This window comes from Leopardus geoffroyi, chromosome C2 (genome assembly GCF_018350155.1).
Source record: "Leopardus geoffroyi isolate Oge1 chromosome C2, O.geoffroyi_Oge1_pat1.0, whole genome shotgun sequence".
Classification (NCBI taxonomy): domain Eukaryota; kingdom Metazoa; phylum Chordata; class Mammalia; order Carnivora; family Felidae; genus Leopardus; species Leopardus geoffroyi.
The window spans coordinates 83175197-83198675 of NC_059333.1; the positions used below are offsets into that span (position 1 = coordinate 83175197).

General features: G+C 50.6%; 2 protein-coding genes, 1 long non-coding RNA gene and 3 other non-coding genes across 17 annotated transcripts in view; 1 reads left to right on the plus strand and 5 right to left on the minus strand.

Moving 5' to 3' along the window:
- EIF4G1 (eukaryotic translation initiation factor 4 gamma 1) lies at positions 1–19436 on the minus strand. Of its 12 annotated transcripts, none has more exons than XM_045502733.1 (34): positions 19305–19436; positions 18428–18484; positions 18110–18203; positions 17725–17811; positions 17200–17220; positions 16446–16622; positions 16123–16222; positions 14909–15021; positions 13996–14088; positions 13725–13791; positions 12615–13445; positions 12239–12327; positions 11957–12143; positions 11729–11862; positions 11446–11604; positions 11092–11277; positions 10453–10650; positions 10083–10229; positions 9621–9857; positions 9352–9456; positions 9070–9229; positions 8766–8866; positions 8062–8164; positions 7764–7866; positions 7301–7533; positions 7052–7170; positions 6753–6925; positions 6324–6449; positions 6084–6165; positions 3951–4049; positions 3702–3836; positions 3510–3591; positions 3228–3368; positions 1–626 (listed from the first exon to the last, which is right to left on the minus strand). In XM_045502733.1, exons 3-34 carry the CDS (start codon positions 18167–18169, stop codon positions 442–444), a joined length of 4833 nt encoding a protein of 1610 aa, XP_045358689.1. In that variant the 5' UTR covers positions 18170–18203; positions 18428–18484; positions 19305–19436; the 3' UTR covers positions 1–441. The 12 variants fall into 12 exon arrangements, with proteins under 12 accessions (XP_045358689.1, XP_045358686.1, XP_045358691.1 ...); XM_045502730.1 differs by having other exon boundaries at positions 11092–11280; XM_045502735.1 differs by lacking the exon at positions 17200–17220.
- LOC123576304 lies at positions 8945–9020 on the minus strand. The gene has a single exon (XR_006701311.1). It is a non-coding gene; the product is annotated as a small nucleolar RNA SNORD66 (small nucleolar RNA).
- On the minus strand, positions 9524–9587 carry LOC123576306. Its single transcript, XR_006701313.1, has one exon. It is a non-coding gene; the product is annotated as a small nucleolar RNA SNORD66 (small nucleolar RNA).
- LOC123576305 lies at positions 12479–12547 on the minus strand. The gene has a single exon (XR_006701312.1). It is a non-coding gene; the product is annotated as a small nucleolar RNA SNORD66 (small nucleolar RNA).
- Positions 15276–23479, minus strand: part of PSMD2 (proteasome 26S subunit ubiquitin receptor, non-ATPase 2) — an 18291-nt gene continuing 10087 nt past the window's right edge. The window contains exon 19 of the mRNA XM_045502747.1: positions 15276–15287. The gene's annotated coding sequence lies outside the window, so the exon portion shown is untranslated. The remainder of the gene's footprint in view (positions 15288–23479) is intronic.
- On the plus strand, positions 18567–20589 carry LOC123611168. Its single transcript, XR_006718479.1, has 2 exons — positions 18567–18813; positions 19388–20589. It is a non-coding gene; the product is annotated as an uncharacterized LOC123611168 (long non-coding RNA).

Below are 23479 nucleotides of genomic sequence, written 5' to 3' on the forward strand. Positions count from 1 at the left end.
TTAATTGAATTCATATTTAATAATTACAGGCACCGTGCCCCCCCCTTCCCCCTGCCCAGGCAGCAGCAGGGGTGGTGCAGGGGCTGGGGCATATGCCCCCAGCAGCGAGGACGGCAGTCCCATGAGTGATTTTCAGAAAATAAAAAAGGACCCCAGGGGCAGGCGGTGGTGCCCCCCCCCAAGACACACCAAATTTCAAGACTTTATATATAATATATCTCTGTGCCCCAGGGGGAGGAGAGGGACACCTGGCAGCATCCTGGAGGGGGGCCCCAGGCAGCCCCACGCCATCCTGCCTCTTCAGCCATTTTATTAGCTCAGACACATCGCACTACAGGCACCCACTGCCACCGCCGCTGCTGCCGCCCCCCCTGCAGTCCGGGCGGCTGGCCGGGTCATCCGAGTGTCCATGGGGCTCCAAGTCCCCGGCCCCACCCGCCCTCAGTTGTGGTCAGACTCCTCCTCCTCCGCTTCACGAAGCCACTTGAAGAAGGCTGTGACGGATTTAAGGGCTACGCCCTTGCCCTGTTGCTCAGCGGGGTCCTTGCTACTCTCCCAGCTGTAGAAGGCATCCTCTTTCACCACGTCCTCGTCATACAGCGCATCAAAGAACATCCGAAGCAGGTCTGCAAGCAGGCAAGACAGCAGTTAAAGAGTGCTGCTCACAACCACCCAACCCACTCCCAAGCTCCACTGTTAAAAATCAAGGCCCTGACCCATCATCCTTGACGTTTGTGTGTCTGACCATTGATGAGAGTGACTAGGTAGGTCTCTAACAAGGTGTTAATCTTACTTTACGATCTAAGACTGCTGCACGCACAGGAACAAATCACGGCAGAACCTTACAAACCTGCCTTACCTTGGCAGCTTCTCCATTCATGATATATTTAATGAGGAAAACTATATACAGAATTGGTACTCCTAAATTTGGGAATCACAAAAGTCCCAGATATATCACTCACCAAAGTCAAGGGTTTATAACCTGGAACATTCACTGGCCACCATTACAGATTCTGACAAACTGTGGATCCCCATTTCCCCTTATTTTCCATACATCTGAACATACACATCCTCTCTAGCCTTGACATTTTTACGTGTGCCACATCCTTTGCCAGGATCATCTTTCTCTTGTCACCTTCCTAATGAATTCTTTTAGGTTCAACTCCAGCACCCCTTCCTCTGACCCTCTTTCTCCCCAACCTGGCTTCTAGTGAAGCCCTCCCGAGCGCTTGTCCTATCAGGCCTGAACACAACCTGTCCCATTCCCCATACTGTACTGCCAATCTTTCCAAAAGCAAATGGAGGCCAAGTAGGGAAACATTTCTTCTGAATAAAGAAATAAAGCATAGGTTCTAGAGTCCAGGCCTGGGTGAAACGCTGACAGCCATCTATGAGAAGCTGCAAACCAGGATGTTCCTCAGGGCGCACACACCCTCAAATCCACAACCACCACCCGTGGACAGCCCCCCAGCCCCATCCTATGGCAGCATAGCATTCGTCCCAAACTTGTGCTCCAAATCCAGTGCATCCCACCCTGGGGACCCTACACATCCACTCTGCCCTGTATCTTCAAACCCAAGTTTCTCCCATCTAAACACAAAAGGCCTCCATCACAACCACAATCTCTTACAGTCAAACAAAAGATTTTTGTCTTTGGACAAGACATTAAACACTTTGTCTACACTTGCTGTTTTCCTTTTTTCCTATCTCACTCAAGTATTCCTCAGTCCTTTCCAATCCAGAGTGTCCCCTGCTCTACTAAATACTGTTTATGCCAGAGCGGCCTCCATGTTTTTATACTCCAAAGGCCCTAAACTGTCAGCTCTGCTCCTATGGAACTCTCAAGCAGCATCTAGCATTACTGACCACTTCCCCCTCTTAAAATTACTTTGTCCTTTGTTCACAGGGCCCTGTCCTCCTCTGGTCCCTCCCTGTGGGTCCTCTACTTCCTCAAGGCTCTACCCCATATTCTCATTGCTCTCCCTTGGGCAATCCCATATCCTCTGAGGACTTGCACATGTGTTGCCCTGTGTCAGCTTCTCACAGATTCAGCCACCAACCCTGACCTCTTCCTCTCCAAATGAATTCCCATACTCAACTGTCTACCTGACATCTCTGATCACCCCCACCCAGGGACCACAAACCCAATTATGACCAAAATCAACTTGACCCAGTGTTCCCAACCCCCAGAGTGAATGGTATACCACACTATCACCTCACTCAAAGCATCCTGGGAGTCATACGTAGGCCAGTGTTATGTCTTAACTGTAGTTACACCCCTCCCAGCTTCACTGCCACCAGCAACACAACCCACTCCTAATTTGCTGCTCTTGCCATGTTCACACTTAACCCATTCCAAACCATTCTTCCTACCAAAGGCCCGGATGAGCTAAAAACTAAAATTTCACAAAGCCTTTTCCTGTCCTTAGGCTGAAGGCCAAAACTTGTCCCAAGGCTTAGACAGCCCTGCATGACCTAGCCAACATCCATCTCTCCAGCCCCATCTTGTCTCACATACGACTGGCTGCTGTGCTCGCCCATACTGGCCTTTCTTGAACAGTTCTCTTACTTTGTGTCAAGTACTTTCTGCCTCAGGGTCTTCCTTTACACACACAGTTCCTTCAAATCTCCCCCTCCAACTGGTCATTTAGCTACCATTTGTCACTTCCCACTCATTATCCTTTAGACTAGGTGTCCCCAGAGAGGACCCCACAGGACCCATCTTCCAACACTCATCACCACTGTGTTACTCTATGCCAACACAGAACTGTACTGGACTTTATCACTGCCAATGTCCCAGTGCTCTGGCACATACCTATCTGCTGAATGCATAATCTCAGGCATATTAACCTAAGCCTCAGTCTCCCAATAAGAAAAAGGGGATAGCAGCATCGGCCTTAAACAGTAGTTGTGAAGATTAAATAAGGCAAAAAAAGAAAATCATCTCAACCCCATGCCAGGACGCCAGAGCACTCAGTATTTAGAAATTGTTATCACTTTTCACCTCCATGCTCCTGGCACAGAACAGTAGTCAAGTAATCTTCACGATGAGTCTAACTTCTTCCATTTGTAGGCAAAGAAATAAGCAGTGCAGGGGGAAGGAATCAATCACCAGGGCATTTTGCTCTCCTATGACCAGCCCCCTTTCTTGGGTTGAGACCCTTTGCAATTACTGCCTCCTGTTCTCTGGCAGCTCCTCCACCCCACCCCTGCAGCCCGGCTCTTACTGGCGGGCTGTTCTAAGGTCACTACAAGGGCCTGGAGGGCGTAGAGCGCTTGCAACTCCTTCTGTTCATCACATAAGTATTTCTGTAGCAGTTTCGCTCGAGCTTTCAGCACCGCGACATCCACTCGGAGGGGCGTCTCAACTACAGGAAGAAAGACGGGGTTAAGCAGAACAATGCACCCTCAGCCTGGTCCAGTCCACAACTAGGAGGCAAAGACCAAAACCTTCCTCCCTCCATCTGCTGGGCCCACCCTTGCCCCTCCATCTCCCTGGCTCCTCTTACAGATAATTGCAGAATAGCAGACAGCTGTCATGAGGGCCCGAACTAGTGTGTTGGATGCTACCTGCTGCTCACTCAGGTTGGCCTGTGCAGAAGAGAAACAAATGGCCTATATGTTCTGAATTCTGTCCCTACCCGCACACCAAAAACTGCCTCTCCTGTATGCCTCTCTCCCAATATCCAGGAGACACATACCTCTATCCAGTCAAACACCCGTTGGTTACTGCTGCCCTCCTTCAGCAGCTTCTCCAACTGTTTGCTCAGCTCCTCAGAGGAGAGCATCCTCTGGCCGGGGGCTTCAGACTCCTCGCCCAAGGTATACTCCACCTTCTACAAAGGAAAAGACCCAAATAGGAGGTAAGTATACCATGTGAGTCGCTGAGGGAAGAGGGAGACGAATGGCCAGTCCCAAATGCTAGAATTAACCTAACTCCAGCCGCAAACCTGTTCAGCGACAAACGCACTGACGTCCTGGCCTTCAGGTAGAAATTCTTTCCAGCTGAGTCCAGCTTCTCGCCACAGCATCCCCACCTTTTTGGGACCCTAGAAAATGTAAGACCAATTCAGTAACCCTCTCTCCCTCTAAGACCTAGTTCCACAAATGTCATCTAGCAAATATTTACTGAAAGCCCATTAGGTGCCTAAGGGTTCAAATTGTTACAGAGATACCAACAGGCACAGTCTCTCCATGCCTACAGACTGGTACTACCACCCAAAGACACAAGAACTCATCTACCACAGTGCTAGGAAACGGAGGCGGGGGGTAGGGTGCGGTGGGGAGAATAGCCTAACAGCCTCTATGAAAGACATCAATTAGCTTTCACAAGACCACCTTTACTGAAAAAGGTAAACAACCAAATCCAAATACCTCATCCCAGACTTCTACATTCCTTGGTGTTTCTTTTTCTAAAATTGCTTAGTTTTCCATTATTCCAACTTACCAAACGCTCATGGGAGAGGACAACTTCTAACAAATATGCCTTTTTAGTTATTAAGTCCAGAAAATTTTAGATACAGATCTATCCCTCCCACAGCCCCCAAGGCAAATCAGAAATCCTCACATAAACAATAGTCTGAGCCCATTTTCTGTTAGGGAACAAGGCATTCTGAAGACATTACTCTTAAAATAACCGACACTCAAAATGATGACATTAATCCTAAATAAGACTATTATACTTCACCAATTTTAAAGATACTCATTCCAACACCACTAAAATTGAATTGCCTCCAACACCACTAAAATTGAACTGCCTCACAATTGATATATTACATTTAAACAAATGACCATAAGTTTTTTTCTTTATTAACAGTGCATGAATAACACATCCTATAACCTAATACACCAGATTTAATGAACGTGGTAGTTCAAAGTACTTTTCTCTCTTTTTTAAACACAAACTACCCTGCTACACATTTCTACCCAAAAGGATTAATAGGACGCTGAAAGAGCAAGTCCTTTCCACTAAAGTGTCATTTGTCCAGGTCCCAGGGGAGCTAGACTTTTTTTTTTTTTTTTAATGTTTATTTATTTTTGAGAGAAAGAGAGTGCGAGCAGGAGGCGGGGCAGAGAGAGGAGACACAGAACCCGAAGCAGGCTCCAGGCTCTGAGCCATCAGCACAGAGCCTGAGCTGGGCTCAAACTCACAAACCGTGAGGTCATGACCTGAGCCGAAGTTGAAGTCGAAAGCTTAATCGACTGAGCCACCCAGGAGCCCTGGGAAGCTAAACTCTTAAAAGCGCCCTTCCCAGCTCTCACTACCAGAGTACCCTGCCCAACTTGCCTTTCCCATCTCTCCACTATGACATTTTATAGTCACCACTTAACTTTCACAAAGCAGTCCCAGCGCCCTTCTGGAAAGGCTTTCTGTCATGAACATTACCAACCTCACAGTACTCAAGACACTCCATTTTGACTATTTTATTTCACGCTTTACTTAACACTGTTTTTATTAAGCTGTCATTTCTTACTTTTCTCTTCCAGCTGGTTTCCTATGTTTTATTCACAGTGGTATCTCCAGTGCCTAGTATGTGATTAGTAAATGTTTTTAAAGAATGCTAGCTTAACCGGGGCGCCTGGGTGGCTCAGTTGGTTGGGCAACTGACCTCAGCTCAAGCCATGATCTCACGGTTCAGTTCGTGAGTTCGAGCCCCACGTTAGGCTCTGTGCTGACAGCTCAGAGCCTGGAGCCTGCTTCGGATTCTGTGTCTCCGTCTCACTCTGCCCCGCCCCTGCTCACACTCTGTCTCTCTCTCAAAGATAAACAAACATTAAAAGAAAAAAAAAAATTAAAAAAAAAAAAAGAATGCTAGCTGAACAAATCAATCAATCAATCAATCAATCAATCAAGGGCTTCGGGTCTTAGATTCCCATTCTCCTCCAGCCTTGGCGAGAACTCAACAGGAACTGGTCAGTGCCAGTCTCAACATTTCCTCTCCCAGGTACCAACACACAACTACCATCACCATTAACCCCATCCCACCAAAGGACCATGAGGTTTCAGGGTCACAGCAAGGAGCCAAAACCGGATGGTGGGAAGGGAAGTCCTGACACATCACCCCCAAAAGGCTCTCACTCACCATGCTTTTACATAGAAGCCCCAGGATCTCCAGCAACAGAGAAGCAGCTTTGCCCATGGGTCTCAGAGGTTTTGTAATCTCCCTACAAGAAAATTACAGGGAGTGTTGATAGCCTCCAAAGCCCTCTCAACACACTACCCCATCCCTCCCTAAACCCAGGCATCAAACTTGCCATACGTCCCTCCTCTCCCCTCCCCAACTCTGTCTTTACCTCTCTTGAATCCCACTCAAGGGGCTTACCTGAACAGTTCCCCCATAGGTACTCCACCTTCCTGCAGAATGGGCGTTATGAGTTCTGCTAGGTAGAGCCACACATGGGGGATGTCAATTTCCATGTCTTCAGCCAATTCTAGGATTTCATACAAACTGCAGATGAAATGAATTCAAAGTCAGGGCCTTCTAGGAAAGACCAGCCAGACCTCCCACCCTCCATCTGGGGCATCACGGCATTGTTAAAGGATCAACTGTGGAGCCCCTGGGGAGCACTTCCTAGGCACGAGGCAATTATCTCAAGCTAAAGCCACACTTCAGTCCTTACATGGTACACCCCTATATCCCTGCCAAAAGATTTGTTAACTAGGACAGTTGAGGAACTCCAAGGTTCCATGGGTCCTATAAAGGAGGGAAGTCTGTGGGTATGGAAATATAGGAGGCCCTAAGAAGGCATACCCTTGGTAGTACTGAGCAGTGGAGAGGTGCCCGGCAAAGAGCAGCTGGTGCAGCAGCCGCCCCATATGCTCACGAGCGATAGTGCTGCGCTCCAGTGTTGACTCGATGCCATGCCGCACAAAGATGAAGAGCAGGGAGGGTGAGGCCAGCTCCTGTACGCACTGCACTGCCTCCTGCAGGTGTGCGGGGCAGGAGGGAGAGGGCAGTCACCGTCTGGTCCAGACCCCATATTCCATGCCTGTCCACACACGTCCTTCCCTGCCCACTCTGCTGTCACTCAGACCCCTCCCAATGCCTACCTTCATGTCATTGAGATGGAGATATTCTTCGATAATGGCTTTGGATTTCTTTTCCAGCTCTTCCTCAGAGAGTGCAGCCTTTGGGGGGCTCACCGGGGGCAAGGTGGCTTCTCGCTTCACTGAAAGGGAAAAAACAGATTGAGGACTTCAGTTCTAATTTTCCTAGAAAGAAGGGCCCAGAGCTCTGAAGACGGTCTGGGGACTGCCTAGTCCCAAACATACCCTTCCCTTCCTCTTCCAGCCCCTTACCAGCATCCCGCCCACGGTCCCGATCCTCCGTGAGGCTAGCTGCCTTGCGCAGTCCCTCAGGCTGGGAGGGCCGCTCTCTACTCCGTTCTTCCACTTCCTTGCTGAAGCTCCGCTTGGTGGCAGGTGTCCGAGAGCGATCGAGCCGGTCTCCACGCTCACTTCCCCGTTCACTCCGCTCTAGGCGGTCTCCCCGGTCCCCGGCTTTCTCACCTCTTTCCCGGCTCAAGCTACTCCTGGAGAAAAAAGCAGGCACATCACCTCTCACCTATATGCCTAGCTGCTCTCTTGTATTAACTATCCAACATGCTGAGCAACTGCAGGGCCTAGTTCCTGGCGTCAGGAATGTGCCCCATCTAGCCAGAGGTTCTGAGCATTACAGGTGTGAGGATTCCTATAGCAACCACCAAAGTCCAACCACAGCACTCTCACAGCATAAAGAAGAAAAACATCCAGGAAACCTCACCTCTGTACCACACGTCTGCTATCTGTATTTTCTGTAGGTACTGCTTGTTGAAGGGCTGAGAAGCGGTTCAAGGTACTAGTAGCTGGACGAGCAGCTTCTGATGCTGGGAAGGCAAAAAGCCCGGATCAGAATCTCTTGCTACTGTCTTCCATTCTATCTCCTACTGTTTAGGACACTTGGTCCTAGTCCCGACAAGAACACAGTTTATTCCCCAGCCCCAAACATACGCCTCCCATATAGACAACGCTCTGCCCTCAAGAGAGAATAGCCACCCAGCTCTTTACAACGGCCTCCATACCTGCATCAGAGGGCTTGGCTCCTGAGCCTCCACTGCTGCCCTTGCCCCAGCTCAATCGCCCACCAGGTGCAAAGAGCTGGTTGTTAGAATCAATGGAGCCGGGCTGAGGAAGGAAAGGGGAGTGGAGTCATGAGTCTAATCTGGCCAAAGCCCGCAGCCACAAGGTAGCAAATTGCCTAGACCAGGGGAAACTTTTCCTGTAAAAGGCCAAATAGTAAATATTTTAGGCTTTGTAGGCCATATAGTTTCTATTTCAACTACTCCACTCGGCCACTGTAGCACAAAAGCAGTCATGCACAATACTTCAGGGAAATGAGAATAGTTATATCCCAATAAAACCACGGATACTGAAATTTACATTTTGAATAATTTCATATTACATAATACCCGCTTTATTTTTCTCAACCGTTAAAAAAACACGAAGGCCATTTCTTAGCTGTGAAATGCAGAGAAGCAAGGAATGGGCCAGATTTGCTGGGTGTTTGCTGACACTGGCCCAGACGGATGTGAATACAACCCCTGCTAGAGCTGGCAGCCCTGTCACTAGCAATCTAACTAGATAGTCTAAGAGGGAAAATTCAGCCGTCGCCTTCCCAACCTCAGAAAATGAGGGGACTGAGATCCAAACCTATGCTCAATGTCTGTTTGATCCCTCTTCACCCTCCCATGACCACCACCCCTCCCTCCAATACACACACCCCTACCTTCGTGATCTTGGTGAGCCGTGAGGTGTCAATAGGGCGGCTGCCCTTGCTGATGGGGACTGTGTTCCAGCCACCATCATCCACAAGTGGGAGGCCTCGGCCTGGGACAAAGAAGAGAGCATATTGCAATAATGAGTAACTCCTAGCAGCCATATCACCTGGGGCCAGCCCAGCCTCCCTTCCTCAGATCCTCAGTTCCATCACATGGTCTCAGTGGCCCAGACACGTGGCACTAACAAGAAGTCATCAACGGAAAGCTTAACCCCTTACTCTGCCCCCTCCTTAATCTGAGCCTCAAACTCACTAATAGGTGGGCCTGGAGGGCCACCCCGACGCTTGTCGCTGCCCTTGGCCATTAGCTGCTGCACTTTTACATGTTCCCAGTGTTCCTCCATCTCAGCCTCCTTGTGGATCTGGTCAATGGTCTTGGGACCCTGGTCCCCACGGCGTGGCACCCAATTGCTCTGTGGGTAGAGAAGGCCAGTCACAAAGTAATTACATCAGATGGCCAGACAAAGCCGTGCTGGGAACTGGGGACTGTGGGGTACAGGAAGCAGACCAGCAGTGGGAAGGAGAGGACACACACCCGTCGCAGATCCAGCACGTCTTGCAGCATAAAGCGGATTCGGGATGAAGTCTTCTTTTCCTTAATGATTTTTTCCATCTGGTTGAAATACTGATCCATCCGGGGCTAGGAAGAAGCAAAGGCATCAGGTCAGGAACTTGTAATACCTCACCTCCAACTGTAGGCCTGGCCCCTCCTCAGACCTTCAGCTCCATCATTGTGGCTCAGTGGCCCACACATGACAGCCCAACAAGGGGTCTGTCGTCCCTTCCACATCCCAGGACCCCTACCTTGGCTTTTTCAAAGTCCAGATCTTTGCCAATGGTAGTGAGCAGACGACAAAGGCATTCAAGAGACTCTTCATCATGGTTCTTAAGTAGTTTAACCACACAGTCATGCATTATTGCCTCCGTTAACATCTTCAGCTTAAACAACTCCCCAATAAACTTGATATTCCCTAAAGAGCGCCGCCGGGCTATGTCTCGAGCCTCTTCCAACTCTTCCTTCAGGCGTCCTCGTTCTTCTGCCTGCCAGTTATAGGATAGACATCCATCAAAAAGGTACCCAGCCACTGGGCTAAAACGTCTCTCCTCCACTGCATTTGGATTCCTAAACGTAGCAGCAACTACTCATGCCTTAAGGCAGAGAAACCTCCAAAACACCATGAACCCCCACCCCTCCCTTATTCCCACCCCCAATTCTATAGCAGAGTAGCAACCGGATGGACAGTGGGTTGGTGGGTTTTCTCTCACCGTAGCAGCTTCATCCATTTCTTTTTGCTTCTTCTCAAAAACCTCATCATCATCTTTGTCTTTCTCAAACTCCTTCTGACATCGATTCAACAACAGTTTTCGGAAGTTCACAGTCACTGTTGGCTTTTCTGTAGTGGGCACTTTCAGCTGTATGTCAAAGAGAATGTCACATTTACACTGGTCCCAAGTGGGAAGGCCCTCCAAGAGTCTTTAACTACCTAACCCAGGAAGACCTCTGGTCCCCAATCTGCCTCCTTCTGGCTGCCATCAACGGCACAGGCTGGAAGAGAACCAAGAAGCTGGACTCAAGGAGTCTCAGGAAGAGAAGTAGGGAACTAGACCACAAGGTTTAGTAACAGTGGAAACTAACCGCCATGAGGCAGCGGCACATGTTGGCATAGGCCACAGAGAAGTTGGGCTCTGAAATGGCCTTCTCGAAGATGAGGTCAATGACCCCTTTGAGGCGTTCCTCAGTGTCGATGGCCAGCTGTGTCACCTGCTTCATCAGCTGCTGGAACATCTGGGGTGTCAGCTTATTCAGTATGGAGCGCACCCTGCGGAACAGGTCCTGGCAGAGGGGACAGAGAAGACACAGGATCCAGTGAGGTTCTCAGAAGAACAGAGGTCGCTGGGAGGAACAGTAGAGGGTGGTAGGGACTCAGGTAGACACTAGTGATAAGAATGACAGAAACAGGAGCAGCTGGGTGGCTCAGTCGGTTAGGCATCTGACTCTTGATTTCAGCTCAGGTCTGATCTCACAGTTCATGAGACAGAGCTCCACGTCGAGCTCTCCACTTTCCGTGAGGAGCCTGCTTGGGATTCTCTCGGTCTCCCTTTCTCTCTGCCCCTCCCCATATGCACATGCACTCTCCCTCTCTCTCTCTCTCAAGACAGATAAACATTTAAACAAACAAACAAACAAAAGAACAGAAACAGAGAGGGCAAAGTTGGCTCAGAGGGCAGATCTTGAAAAGAAAAATTGGAGACCAAAAACAGCACTTGTCAGTACCTGGGTTTTGCTGCCATCAGCATCTTCTTCCCCTCGATCCTTATCAGCAGCTGTCCGCTTGCTGCTGGGTTTCCAGGCTTTCTCTGCTTTGTTCAACTTTATATCTTCAGTCATTAACACCGTGGCAATGATCTTGCGTGGTTCCTTTCGGGGGCCCTGCTGAGAGCGCCGGGGTCCCAGACCAGCCTGCTAAGCAAGGGGCAAGAACAAGTGAAGACACAGAGCCAATCAGCACAACCTGTGACACTGCCACCACGCATCTCCAGGGCAGTTTTCTCCCCATCTCTCAACAAGACAAGGGAGCCATCCCCCAAACCCCCTTGACCATCTGTCCCTCTAGCCAGTCCCACTCACCGGCCCTCGGGGCAGCTCCCCACCTGGCCCACCCCTTGGGGGCCCACGGTTGCTAAGGGCTGGTCGGCCAAGGTTGGCAAAGGAAGGAGTGAAGTCTGGGCCGCAATTTATGCCTTGAAGTCTAGCGGGGTCCAGTGGCCGTAGTGGTGTTTTGTTGGCCTGTGAAGAGGATGCAGAAGGCATGAGAAACAGTTATGGCTCTTGACTACTCTCTCAGGACCTCAGGCACCTCCCCCAGCAAGCCCGCCAGCCCAAACTGACCCTCCCCCTCAAGCCTACCAACCTTATCCAACACCACATCGCTGATATGGGGCAATCCCTCTGGCTTCTGCATACTGGCAAAGATGAACTGAAAGCCAAGCAGGAACTCACGGTCATAACGCTTTTTCTCCTCAAGGTTTAGAGGCTTCCACTGATCTACGAGGAAGACAAGATGAACCAATCATATACACTGGTCTCCTAGGGGCCTGGCAAGAATATACAACCCTTCTCAACTTTTCCCTCAGCATACCTGACTTATACTCATACTTCTGCTCCCCTGGCTGGATGTTCTCAGCATTGTGAATTTTGTCTTCCTTTGAGTCCCAGGTCTCATCTGCTTCCTCAGGCCGGGGGGGCACACTGCTGCCCTCAGGCTCCAGACCAGGGCTGGTGCCTACAGGAGGCTGATTTTCCACCTCTGGTACTCCTGGGCTCACCTGTAACCACAGGACACCCCATTTTGGTTACAGTATGATCACTGTTCCATACCCACACTCTGCCCTCTCTCCTCCATTACTTTCTGCTCCCTTACCTCCTTGAAGGCATCTAGAAGGTCTCCTACAGCCTCCTTCTTATTGAGCTCCTTAATTTTCCGTCTCCTCTTTGGCACAGACACTGCCACTATTTATTTAGGGGGGAAAAAAGTGGGAATAACTTATATGGGGAACAAAAGTGGGAATAACTGGGGAAATAAAAAGCAGCTACTGTATAGTATTTCCTCTTTCCAACATACCCACTGTGGACTTAAAATTCCTTAATTTCGGAATTTTAGCTCTTAGGGTCCACGACAAGGCTTCTATGACCCAGACACAGTGGCACAAATGAGAGGTCATCAATAAAGAGAAAAAACAAAAAACAAAAACACACCTTTCAGTCCGCCCCACTTCTACCATCCCATCACACCTTACCTTGGGTGGCTGCTGCTGCCTCCAAATTCTGAGGCAGGTGGGCTGCAACAGGGGTGCTCTCTTGGGGAAGAAGTTCCTCTCCTCCTTTCTCACCCTCAGCATCTCCTGTTTCTCCTTCTTCTTCATCTTCTTCCTCTTCCTCCATTTCCTCCTCCTGGGCAGGGGAAGCAGCTGGAGGAGCCATAGCTGGAGTGGCAGAGAGGACGGCGGGGGGAGCCACTGATGCTGTAACCTCCTTGGCCTGCTCCTGTGGCTCACTGACTGGGCTTAAGTCCACAGCTGGTGGCGAGGGGGCTCCGTTGAGCAGTTCCTCAGGTTGGGCAGTTGGAGCAATGAGCACGGGGGATTCAGAAGGACAAGCTGGCGGAGGGAGAGGAGCAATCTCTGGGCTCGACTCAACCTCTGGTTCCAGATCCTCAGATGAGACCATGCCGTTAGGTTCAGGCAGAATTTCCACTTTGTGAGATGCAAGGGGGGTGGGAACCTGGAGAGGACTGGAAGAGAACTCAGATTCTGGAATCGGTTTGCTAAGTGTCACTTCTACTTCCAGTATGGGTTCGGCGAGGGGAGTGGGTTCTGGAGAGAGGCAATATGGCTCCCTAGTTTCACGGGGCAGGGGGGTGGATTCTTCTACAGACATCTGGATCATCCCCGTTGTCACAGTGTCCCCAGGAATGGAGAGGACTGCAAGATTAGGCTCAGACCCCGGTTCCAAGATTGGGGGTGGTGATGGGGTCGGACAAGGTGACGAAGGCTGGGATTCTGAAGGGCTGTGCTCTGGGCCAGGCAGCCCCGGCCGGCTCCCAATGACTGCTCCCTGGGACCGGTCATCTGCACCACAAAAAAGACAAGTAATTAAAAGCAGCTCTTCAGTGCTGTTGTTCCTCCTCCTCCCAGCTAAGACATTCCCGGCCTAAATCACCCCCGCAATCTTCTCCTATCTAAGCCTTTTCCCTTCTCACCTAAAATCTGATCCACCCGCAAAATCCCACTACCTAAACCCTAAGTCATTCTTCCCTGGCACCCAGGTCAAGTCACTCCACCTCCTCAGCATTTGAAACTGTCACACTCCTTTTCACCATAAAAGCTCTGCCCCACCTGCTTACCTACCTGGCCGGACAACAACAGCAACCTGGGGTGTCTCCCCATTAGCTTGAGGCTCCAGACCGCCTCCCGTCTGCAAGACACAAAGAGTTACCAAGTTTGCCCTGAAGAGGCCCACAACCCTTCTCTACTAGAGCCATTTCTACTTTAAGTCTGCCTAAAAATCCAGGAAAACAGGAAAACAAATCCCTTAGTTGGAAAAAAAGATCAAAGGACTTGAGAGTCCGGGTCAGAACAGCCATCGTAGCCAGGGCCTCACTCAAAGAGCAGACAGTACCTGGGGAGGGGTGGGTGTGGAGGCGGTGCGGGCCCCAGACATGATCTCCTCTGTGATATCCTTCCCTCCTTGGTTTGGATCTCGAATTCGGATCTGGGGAAAGAAAGCTCCGGGATGAGTGGGAAGCAAGGGGAGCCCACCTTTCCACCCTGCCCCACTCCTAAGATTCCACACCAACCCCCCACTCCCCACTGGGAAGCGGGTGGGTAAGTGCCAGAAACCCCATGAGTTCTACTGTCAACCCATCCAGCTCATCTTGTATTCCCTGCCCTGGCCCCCACCCCTAAGAGACCCTTGACCTCACAGAGCAATCTCGTACATCACAATGCCCCTCCCTCCCTCATCCCTGCCCCACCAGCAGTCCCCAAGTCAATTGGCTGCACACCCTAGAGCCCAGGACCCCCATCTAGAACCCATCCGGCTCACTTGTGGCTAGTCTGCCTGATCTCTGGGGGCAGGGCCCAGATCCAGTGGGTGGAGCCAGGGTGACTCAGCGGCTTCCCCAGCCCTGGCACCCTATTCTGGGCACCACGCCCAGGGCTTGAGGATTGAGCAGAGGCGGAGGCCTCAAGAGCTTCCAGGACTGGGAGGTGGGGGGTGGGGCCACAGAAAACAAACCATTTCCAAGACAAGCCACCAGAAACCCAAAACCGAACGTAGATCTTATAGACCCCAGAACCTTGGTCTCTCAGGAACTCCTGCACTAGCCACTTCAGTTCTTCCCATGAGCTGCTTCTACACTGAAGTCTTAGTATCTTATGCTTTACAGAGAACCTGAGCACTTCAGATCCCCATTCTCTAACCACTCCCGGCTGAAGATCTCCTTCCTCAACTTTCTGCTCCCTGACCCACAATATGTCTGACCTTGATTCTCCCTTTCCCAGATGTCCCAGAGCCCCTTGCTGCTACTCACGGTCTTCCGCTCCCTCTTGGGAGCAATCTGGGGTGGCTGGTTCATCAAAACTGGGGCGGGGGCCACACCAGTGGGAAACTGCTGCACACCCTGGGCTGGGTAGTAGGCGCCAGCTTGGGAGGGGGGATGGGCGAAGGGGGATGGAAGGGACACAGAAAGGAAGAATGGTGGCAGTGTCAGGGCCCAACCATGTACAAATGCCTGCTTGAACACCTCCCATCCCCAGAACCTCTCATCACCCACGGCCGGCCCCTCGCCCTGCCCCACCCACCTCCCCAAGGGAGTTAGGTGTCTATCAAAGCTGGGGAACCAGTCTGAACTGCGTTTACAAGAATTCCTGACACTGACACACACACCTTATAGGCGCACACTCCTTCCCCTCCACACCAGCTACCACTACCAGGAACTTCTGTTTCTCTTCTACCCTATAAGATATAATGTATGCCTCCGACCCCCAGCAACACACACACACATGTATTCTGAGGGAGCAGCAACTACTTAACCTGAAACAGAATCAGGTCTTTGGCTGGGAATGAGAAAAACAGATTTGCCAACCCTGTCCCACTCAACCTGAGTCCAGTTCCAATCTCCAGCCCTTTACTAAGGGGCAAGGAAACAAAGAGTAACATTATGAACCAGGCCCAGGAAGTGGAAAAATTAATTCCTTAAAGCAATGGTCTCCAAAATGGGATGCATTCTTTAATCTCATCCATAATATCCACTTGTTTGTTTTTGACAAACAACATGTTATTTGTTTAAATGATGCATATGTATAAACAAACAAAACACACATATTAGAGATACACACTCAAAATATTTCCTGAGATGATCAGAAAATTTTGGAAACGACTGCGATAAAAAAGACTAATCCTTTCCTAGAATATAAGTGAAAAACAGCTACAAAATCCTCTCAAATCCACATTACATGGGCTCCCACCAACCACAGAACAAGTGTCACAGGAAATGTTTACTAACAGGCCCTCAAACTTGTGCATGACCCTATATTCTTTGACCTGAGAAGGACTCCTAACTCTCAGCAATAGGATAAAACACTACCTGCCCCTCACCCAACAAGTTACATATTAAGCACCAATCCCTACTTAAACCTATCATTTTTAGACCAAGGAATGAGCCTAGGAAGGGTCTAGGAATTTATAGGTGAGTTTAGATGCTCCGTGGGACTCACTGTCAACCTGACTCCTTCCCCTGCTTACCATAAGTTCCAAACTCTGTAGGGCTTGCACCCGGGTAGAAGCTTGGGGCTCCTGGCTGTACAGGATACTGCTGTGTCGGGACAACATATGTGGAACGCCCCTGGTGGGGAAGGGGGAGGAGGGGAGAGCAGTTGAGGGAGCTATGAGTACCATATCAAACTACAAAAAGAACGTAGGGCAAGACAGGACAGGTCAACTATGGGCAATGACCAAAACGAAGTCCCACCTCTGGAAAAGAGATGGGACTGGAGAGTCAGGGTAGGGGAGGTGGGGGTTCGGGTTTAAGGTTCCATGGCTTCCAGTCCCCAAGCCTCCAACCTCACCTGTCCAGGGATGTAGTAGGCCCCTTGGGAGGCTGAGTAGGAAATCTGGGAAGGGATCATCATTACTTGGGATCCAGCAGGGTAGACATGAGCAGCTGGGCCAGGGCGGGCGGGGGCTGCACTCTGCACTCGGGAGGCTGCACTGCTCGGGGGCTGGGCCCGGCTAGGGTAGAAGTGCTGTCAAGAGCGAGGAAGGCAGTTGGCATTGGGAAAGGAAGGAAGTGGACAGCAAAATGGCCACTCCACAATGTCTCTACTCTGGAGAGAAATACTGGGGGCTTTGGAGCACAGGGACCAATCCTAACTCACTTGACCAACTGATGATTAAGAGGCCTCTTGTACTCACACATACTCTCCACATTCAGGTATACACTTTGCACTCCATGAATATACTCCCTCACTGCTGTGCATACTCACGTCACTTCCACCAGGCTACCCTCTGCAGAGGCTTCCGAACACCCAGATGCATCATGCCTAAGTGAAGCCCTTTTGGGCAACATACTCCCCAGCATGCATTGCTCCACCCTAAGGTACTGAGAAACTAACCACTAACATGCAACAGTCTCCCAGTTCCCAGATAATGCACTCTGCAAGACTTAGCCTCTAACATGCATCGGTCAGTCTCAGACTGAGGACCTTAACAGCAAACATGTCCCCACCCTGAAGACCCCCAGTCCCTGTATCTAGTCCTCGACTAGGGCGGAGGATAATGGTGAGACTATGAGAGGGTCCAGGATTAGCAAAGGGGTATTACCTGCAGAGACCTGAATCCTCCCTGAGAGCACATGGGGACAGGAAAGAAGAGAATTATCTCCAAGGTGATGAGGGGGAAAAATGAAGGAAGTAGGACAAGAATGCTGCCACTTAGTGAGAAAGAGTTTAGGGAACAGAGAAAGGCAAGAACCAGCTGGAGTGTTTACTTTGCCATAGTCCAAAGAGAAAGAAGGGAAGGGAAATGGAGCAACCACAACCTCCCAGTAAAAGAAGGAAATAGGAAAGAAAACAGGAGTTGGCAGCAGGGCCCAAAGCACTGCTCCCAATTCTCAAGGCACCAGGACCCCTACTAATGCCACCCCACAGACTACATACTCCCCAAGGGGCCAGCCACCGTAAGTAATCAACAGCACAAAGTGCAGAGACACATGAAAGAACACAGAGCAACTATCAGGAAATTGGGGCAGATACAGGGTCTCCACAGTTTCCATGCGAGGCCCAAACTGGCCTAAGGTTTCCATGGCTCCCACCCAGGCACCCTACTCCCCTCCCCACAGCCCCTCACCTGGCGGGGCTGAGAAGGCGTGTTCATTTGTGTCGCTTGTGGCGTACTGAACACCACCGGTGCTGTCTGCCCCGGGGGAAACGCTGGCTGAAGGGGGGAGACCAGAGTTCAGCAAGAGGGGAAACCCGGGTGGGGCAGAAACCCAAGCTGGTAAAGTAAGGGGAGCAGACCTGTGGCAAGAGCTTTAGCAGTCCACATGCCCCCTCTTCCCCATGACAGCCCCTGGGAACAGCCCAGGGGCCCTGTCTCAATTTGGCAGCAGGAAGCTGCACTTTGCCCTGACACAGATGGGGGTGGGAAAATCCAGAGGTTGGAACCTGTTCCTGACCAGCTGCCTGGTCTCCCCCACCCCCACCCCAGTCTCTGCTAATTCCTCCCTAATTACCTGTGGGAGTCCAGGGGATGGGGCAGGTGGGGGGCCTGTGGGCTGTGGAGCTTTGTTCATTTCATTTGGTGCCACATCAGGGTCCCCCCAGCACCTGTTGGGAAAGAGTGGAGCTCGGAAAGGAGAAGGGACCCAAGCTTAAGGCAAATGGAGTGGGGGGAGGGGGTGAAGCAAGGGCCGGGTTCCACACCGAGTCCCGGAGGCGCGAAGGGGTTGAAAGAGCAGAAAAGATCCAGCTTATGTCCCCACCAACACGTTGTCAAACCAGCATCACCTCCAACCACCCCCCTGATCTGCTGAAACAGCCCCCTCACTCACCCCCTCGGTTAAGAATAAGTCCACGGTGCGGCCTACAGGTTCTGGGCATCCGAGGGCCTGGGGTTGGGAGGTGAGGGGTATCAACCTGGCTCCGCGGGGCCCAAGACCAACCAGACCGGAAATTCCAGGTCTCGCTGGCACCAGGCTCCCGGATCACAAACGGAGCTAGCAGCTTCGGCCGTGGTGTCCCCACCCCCCACCTGGGGACACCGGGTTCGGGGCCAGGCCCAGGGGCACACAAGGCACGCCTGCTGCGGGTGGCCGCAGGGGCACCCGCGCGGGGCCAGACGCGAGGCCTGCCGCCGCCCAGGAGTGGAGACCAGGAAGGGCGGGAGTCGGGCCGTAAAAGGCCAGGCGGGCGGCGGCCGAAGAGGAGCCGGTTTCTAGTAAGTGAGGGTCGGCCCGGAGGGCGGGCGGGGCCGGGGGCTCCTCCCTGCCCGCCGCTGCCGCCTCCCTCCCCTGCGCCCTCCCTGCGCAGCGCCGGCCAGTGCCAAAGAACAACGTGTCACTTCCCGGCGGCCGGGCCGCAAAGGGGGGAGGGGGCGGCGGGCCGGGAGCCGCGGTGCCTGCGCCCGCGGGGCCCCCTCGGGTCAGACCGAGGTGGCACTTCGCGGCCGGCGAACCCGGCGCCCTCCCAGCCAGCGGGGACCGCATATTCCGGCCCTGCGCTCCCCCACCCCCACCCAGCAGCCAGGCCGGGCCAGGCCGGGCACACGTGGGCCAGGGATCGGGCCCTGGCGGGCCGGGGCCCGGGCCTGGGCCGCGGGGCCAGGGCGCCGGGGCGGCGGCGCAGGGTGGCCGGTCCCGGCCCGGATGGCGGCGGATGCGGGGGGAGGGGGTGGGGGGGCCGGGTCGGGCCCGGACATGGCGGCTTTACCTTCAGTCTCCTTCAGTCCGCGCGGCCGAGCCCCACGCAGCCGCACAGACGTAGTCCACAACCATTTCCGGCTCCCCGCACAGATCCCGCTCGGCGGCCACCGCTTCTCCGCAGGCGCAGCCGGCGCCCCCACGTGACCGGCGCAGAGGGAGGAGCTACGCCCGGCGCAGCGGAGCACAGAAGATTTGCCCCGCCTGGTCATGTGACAGTCACTGCCCGCCCCCGTGTCCCCTCCCGAACTTTGGAACTTCCAGACTGACCCCCATCTGCGTCTCCGTTCCGCGGTTCTTTAGTTCATTCATACTTAGAGCATTTATTGAGTGCATACTAAGTACGAGGCGAAGTGCTGGCCAGGGGCTGAGAGTAGCGAAATTCATTAAAGACTCAGTCCTGCCTAAATAAATCATGATACAAATAGGAAAATAAAAATTATGCAACCTTTGAAGATAAGGTGATTGAAATACTTATTAAACTGAATGTTAGGCCAGAAAGATTGAAACATTCTAAGAAATGAGTATGAGTAGATTTGTCTCTCAAAGATCAGCCACTCCCAGGGAGGGACAAAAGTCAATCATGGAAAGTTCAGAATAATGACGAAAGAAGTAATCCCAAAACCCCTTCCCTGCAGCCAAAAGACTTGGCACCAGGAGGAACCGTCCTAGAGCCAAATACACGTACTCAGATGGCCTGGGTTTTAATCCAAACTCTGCTGCTTCCTGGCCATGTACCTACTACCCACCTACTTAATAACTGTTGTAAAAATGGGAAGATTTGAAACCAGGCAGTCTGGCTCAAATCTAAGCTTTTAACCACCCTGCTTTCTTTACCAATGACAACATCCACTCACTCTATTGGATTGTGAAGATTAAAGGAGTTAATTCATGTGAAAGGGCTTCAGTGCCTATGTACCTAGCAAAGACACACTTGCTCTCACTCACCCATGTGTGATCTGTGGGTGTAGGTGTATGTGTACACATGTAATCTCAGAAGGTAAGAAAACATTTTCTCTGTACCAAGGATAGAGTGGTGGTTCAATATATATGGCCTATCTGATCTCAATCTTCACAATTTCCTATAAAACAGATTGTATTATTCTTCCCATTGTATATGAGGAACTGAAGCTCCAAAGCAGCAAAGTAGACAGACACATGGCAGAGGAACTATAGTGAGAGTGAATATGTAGATCTAGTGTTCTCTCACTCGATCATGTATGACCCCTTCCTCTACTCTTCTCATTTCTCTTCCTCCCTAAGCCAACTAATAAATAAAATTCAATTACTACCTACATGCCAATCTGTTTCTAACTCAGAAACCTCTCTCTCAAACTCCAGTTAGAATAAGGTACCACCTAAAAGACATCTCCACCTAATCATCCCACAGGTATCTCAAATTGTGTATGCCCAGATAGGAACTTATCATCTCTCCTTCCTCCACCTCAACCCCATACATGCTGGTGCCTGTGTATTTTTATTTTTTAAGATTTTTTTTTAAGTTTACTGTTTTTAATTTTTTTTAATGTTTATTTATTTTTGACAGAAAGAGAGTGCAAGCGGGGAAGGGGCAGAGACAGAGGGAGACACAGAGTCTGAAGCAGGCTCCAGGCTCTGAGCTATCAGCACAAAGCCTGACGCAGGGCTCAAACCCACGAACGGCGAGATCATGATCTGAGCCGAAGTCGGATGCTTAACCAAGACACCCAGGCGTCCCAACTTTATTTTTGAGAGAGAGACAAAGAGCATAGGGGGGGTGGTGGGGGGGGGACAGAGGATCCAAAGCAGGCTCTGTGATGACAGCAGAGAGCCCAATGCAGGGCTCAAACTCACAAACCATGAGATCATGACCTGAGCCGAAGTTGGAAGCTTAACTGACTGAGCCACCCAAGTGCCCCTGTGTTCTTTACCCATGAATAGCACCCAAGCTGAAAATCTGGGATTAATACTCCATTCCTTCCCATCCACATACTACCTGTAATCAAACACCAGGTCCTCTTGGTATTTGGACCAAATTCAAGTCCTATTGACTATCTTGAAAAAAATCTCTCCTGCCCTTCCCCATTTCTAATGCCCTAGTTCAGGCATTTATTTCCTTTGCCTGGTCTCCCAGCCTTCATGGTGACCTTTCTCACCCAGATAACTGATGATGTCACTTCCCTGCTCTCTTTCAGTGGTCTCTATTGAGAGATACTGTCAACTTCTTAACACAACAAAACTCTTCCAAACCCGATCTGAGCTTGGGTCTCTTTACTGTATCTCCTACCACACTTTCCCTGGCCCTGTACACTTAACCAAAGCAAACTATCCATGGTTTCTGAAAATAAATAGCTTTTCCGCCTTCCTCCTTTCCCTACTCCCTTAGTTATATTCTACCCTCTTTTTTTCTGGACAAACTCGTCTTCCTCTAGGTCCCATTTACTGCAAAATTCTCCCCTGACTTACCTAGGCATTAAGGCTCCACATTAAGGATCCCAGGGTAGCTTCTTCACACTCCAGTATGGTGTTGGTAACAATATATCATCTTTGTTTTCTTTTCCATTAAATAAGCTTTTTGAGGATAGGGTTTGGCTTTTTTCCCTCATGTTTGTATCCCCACAAACTAAAATAATGTCCAATGCAGAATAAAAGGCTCCATTGATATTTGTTGCTGAATGAATGACTGAAAGCGAAAGGTTGAGTCATTATGAAAATTTTACCCTAAAGCACAATCACTGATTTGCCAAAGAATTATCCTTTTATTTAGAGTGTTTTGCAGTTTACAAATCATTTTTTAAGTAGACTCCACACCCAACATGGGGTTCAGACTCACAACCCTGAGGTAAAGAGTTGCATGCTCCACTGAGCCAGCCAGGCACCCCTAAAAATCACTTTCTAATTTATCTTTATATCACCACCATTGCATATCAGAGAAAGCAATTACCATATTTCCATTTTACAGATAACAGAGGCTCATCAGACATGCTGATTTGCCCAGTACTACGGAAAATTCCATTAAAGGGGTATGACAGGTAGGTCTACTGACTCCCAGGTCCAGTACTTTAACTTTTAATACAGGTTTTATACAGCCTGCCAAATAAGAACAGAAAGAAGATAATAGAGACACTAATCCAAAGTTGCTACTCTCCAGCTACTCAAAACCTTGGACTACGATAGCGTCCACAAGTTTCCAAGGCTACAGAGACAGATTTGGAGTCAAACAAATTTAGATTCCCATCCTGGCTCCACCACTTACTATGTGATCTTGGATAAATTGGGTGAATCTCTTTCCAAACTTTATATCCCTCACCAAAACACGGAGATAATACCTACCCCTTAGAGCTTTGTGAGGTATCTGAGGTATATAGAACAATTATTCTTTCAACATTTATAGACCTATTAAGTGCCAGGCACTGCTTGTAAACTAAACCTACAGAAAGTGTTGGTTAGCTAGCTATGATTATCTGGCAGGGCCATATGTTCTTCTGCACTGCATCCACAGGGGTCCAAGCCCCAATTGGCAGCATAGCTATATTCATACCAACCCCACAAAGATCAAAAGTGATTACATCCCAGGAAGGAGGCCACTCCTTTATCCCACTGCTACACTAAGAGGAAAGTCAGGGTCAAGCTTTCTTACATCCAGTTTCTGCAAAGATAGCCCAGTAGATGTGAACATGACTAAACCTCTCCAATAGAAGCCTTCCAAGAGGCACAGAGGATCACAGGAGATAAAAATGTCCCTGGCTGTTCAGTCACAGACACGCAGCTCTTTGTCTGTGCCTGGGAGCTATACACCTCAAGGTCACCAGACAGGAGACAGACGGTTGCTCAGATCAAGGCTCATGTAGCCTCTCTGGAGGGCATCGCTTCAGAAGATCAAGTTGTACTTCTGGCAGGCATGCCCCTAGAGGATGAGGCTACCCTAGATCAGTGTGGACTGAAGGCTCTGACCACCCTGGAAGTAGCTGGCCACATGCTTGGAGGTAAAGTCCATGGTCTCCTGGCCCATGTTGGGAAAGTAAGAGAGCAGACTTCCAAAGTGGTCAAACAGGAGAAAAAGAAGACAAGCCGAGCCAAGCAGTGGATGCAGTACAACCAGAGCTTAGTCAATGTTGTGCCCCCCTTTGGCAAGAAGGGCCCAATGCCAACTCTTAAATCCATTGTAATCCTGGCTTTCCCCAATAAAGCCACATAGTCCAGTCA

Bases quoted from the DNA above. Each gene is read 5' to 3' on its own strand.
- EIF4G1 (XM_045502730.1), bottom strand. From the start codon at position 18,169: ATGAACAAAGCTCCACAGCCCACAGGCCCCCCACCTGCCCCATCCCCT. The intron at 17,221-17,724 runs GTGAGGGGCTGT...ATGTGCTCTCAG, and splicing joins CGCCTTCTCAGCCCCGCCAG to GGAGGATTCAGGTCTCTGCA. The intron at 9,230-9,351 runs GTGTGTGTCCTC...CTCTACCCACAG, and splicing joins ACGTGCTGGATCTGCGACGG to AGCAATTGGGTGCCACGCCG.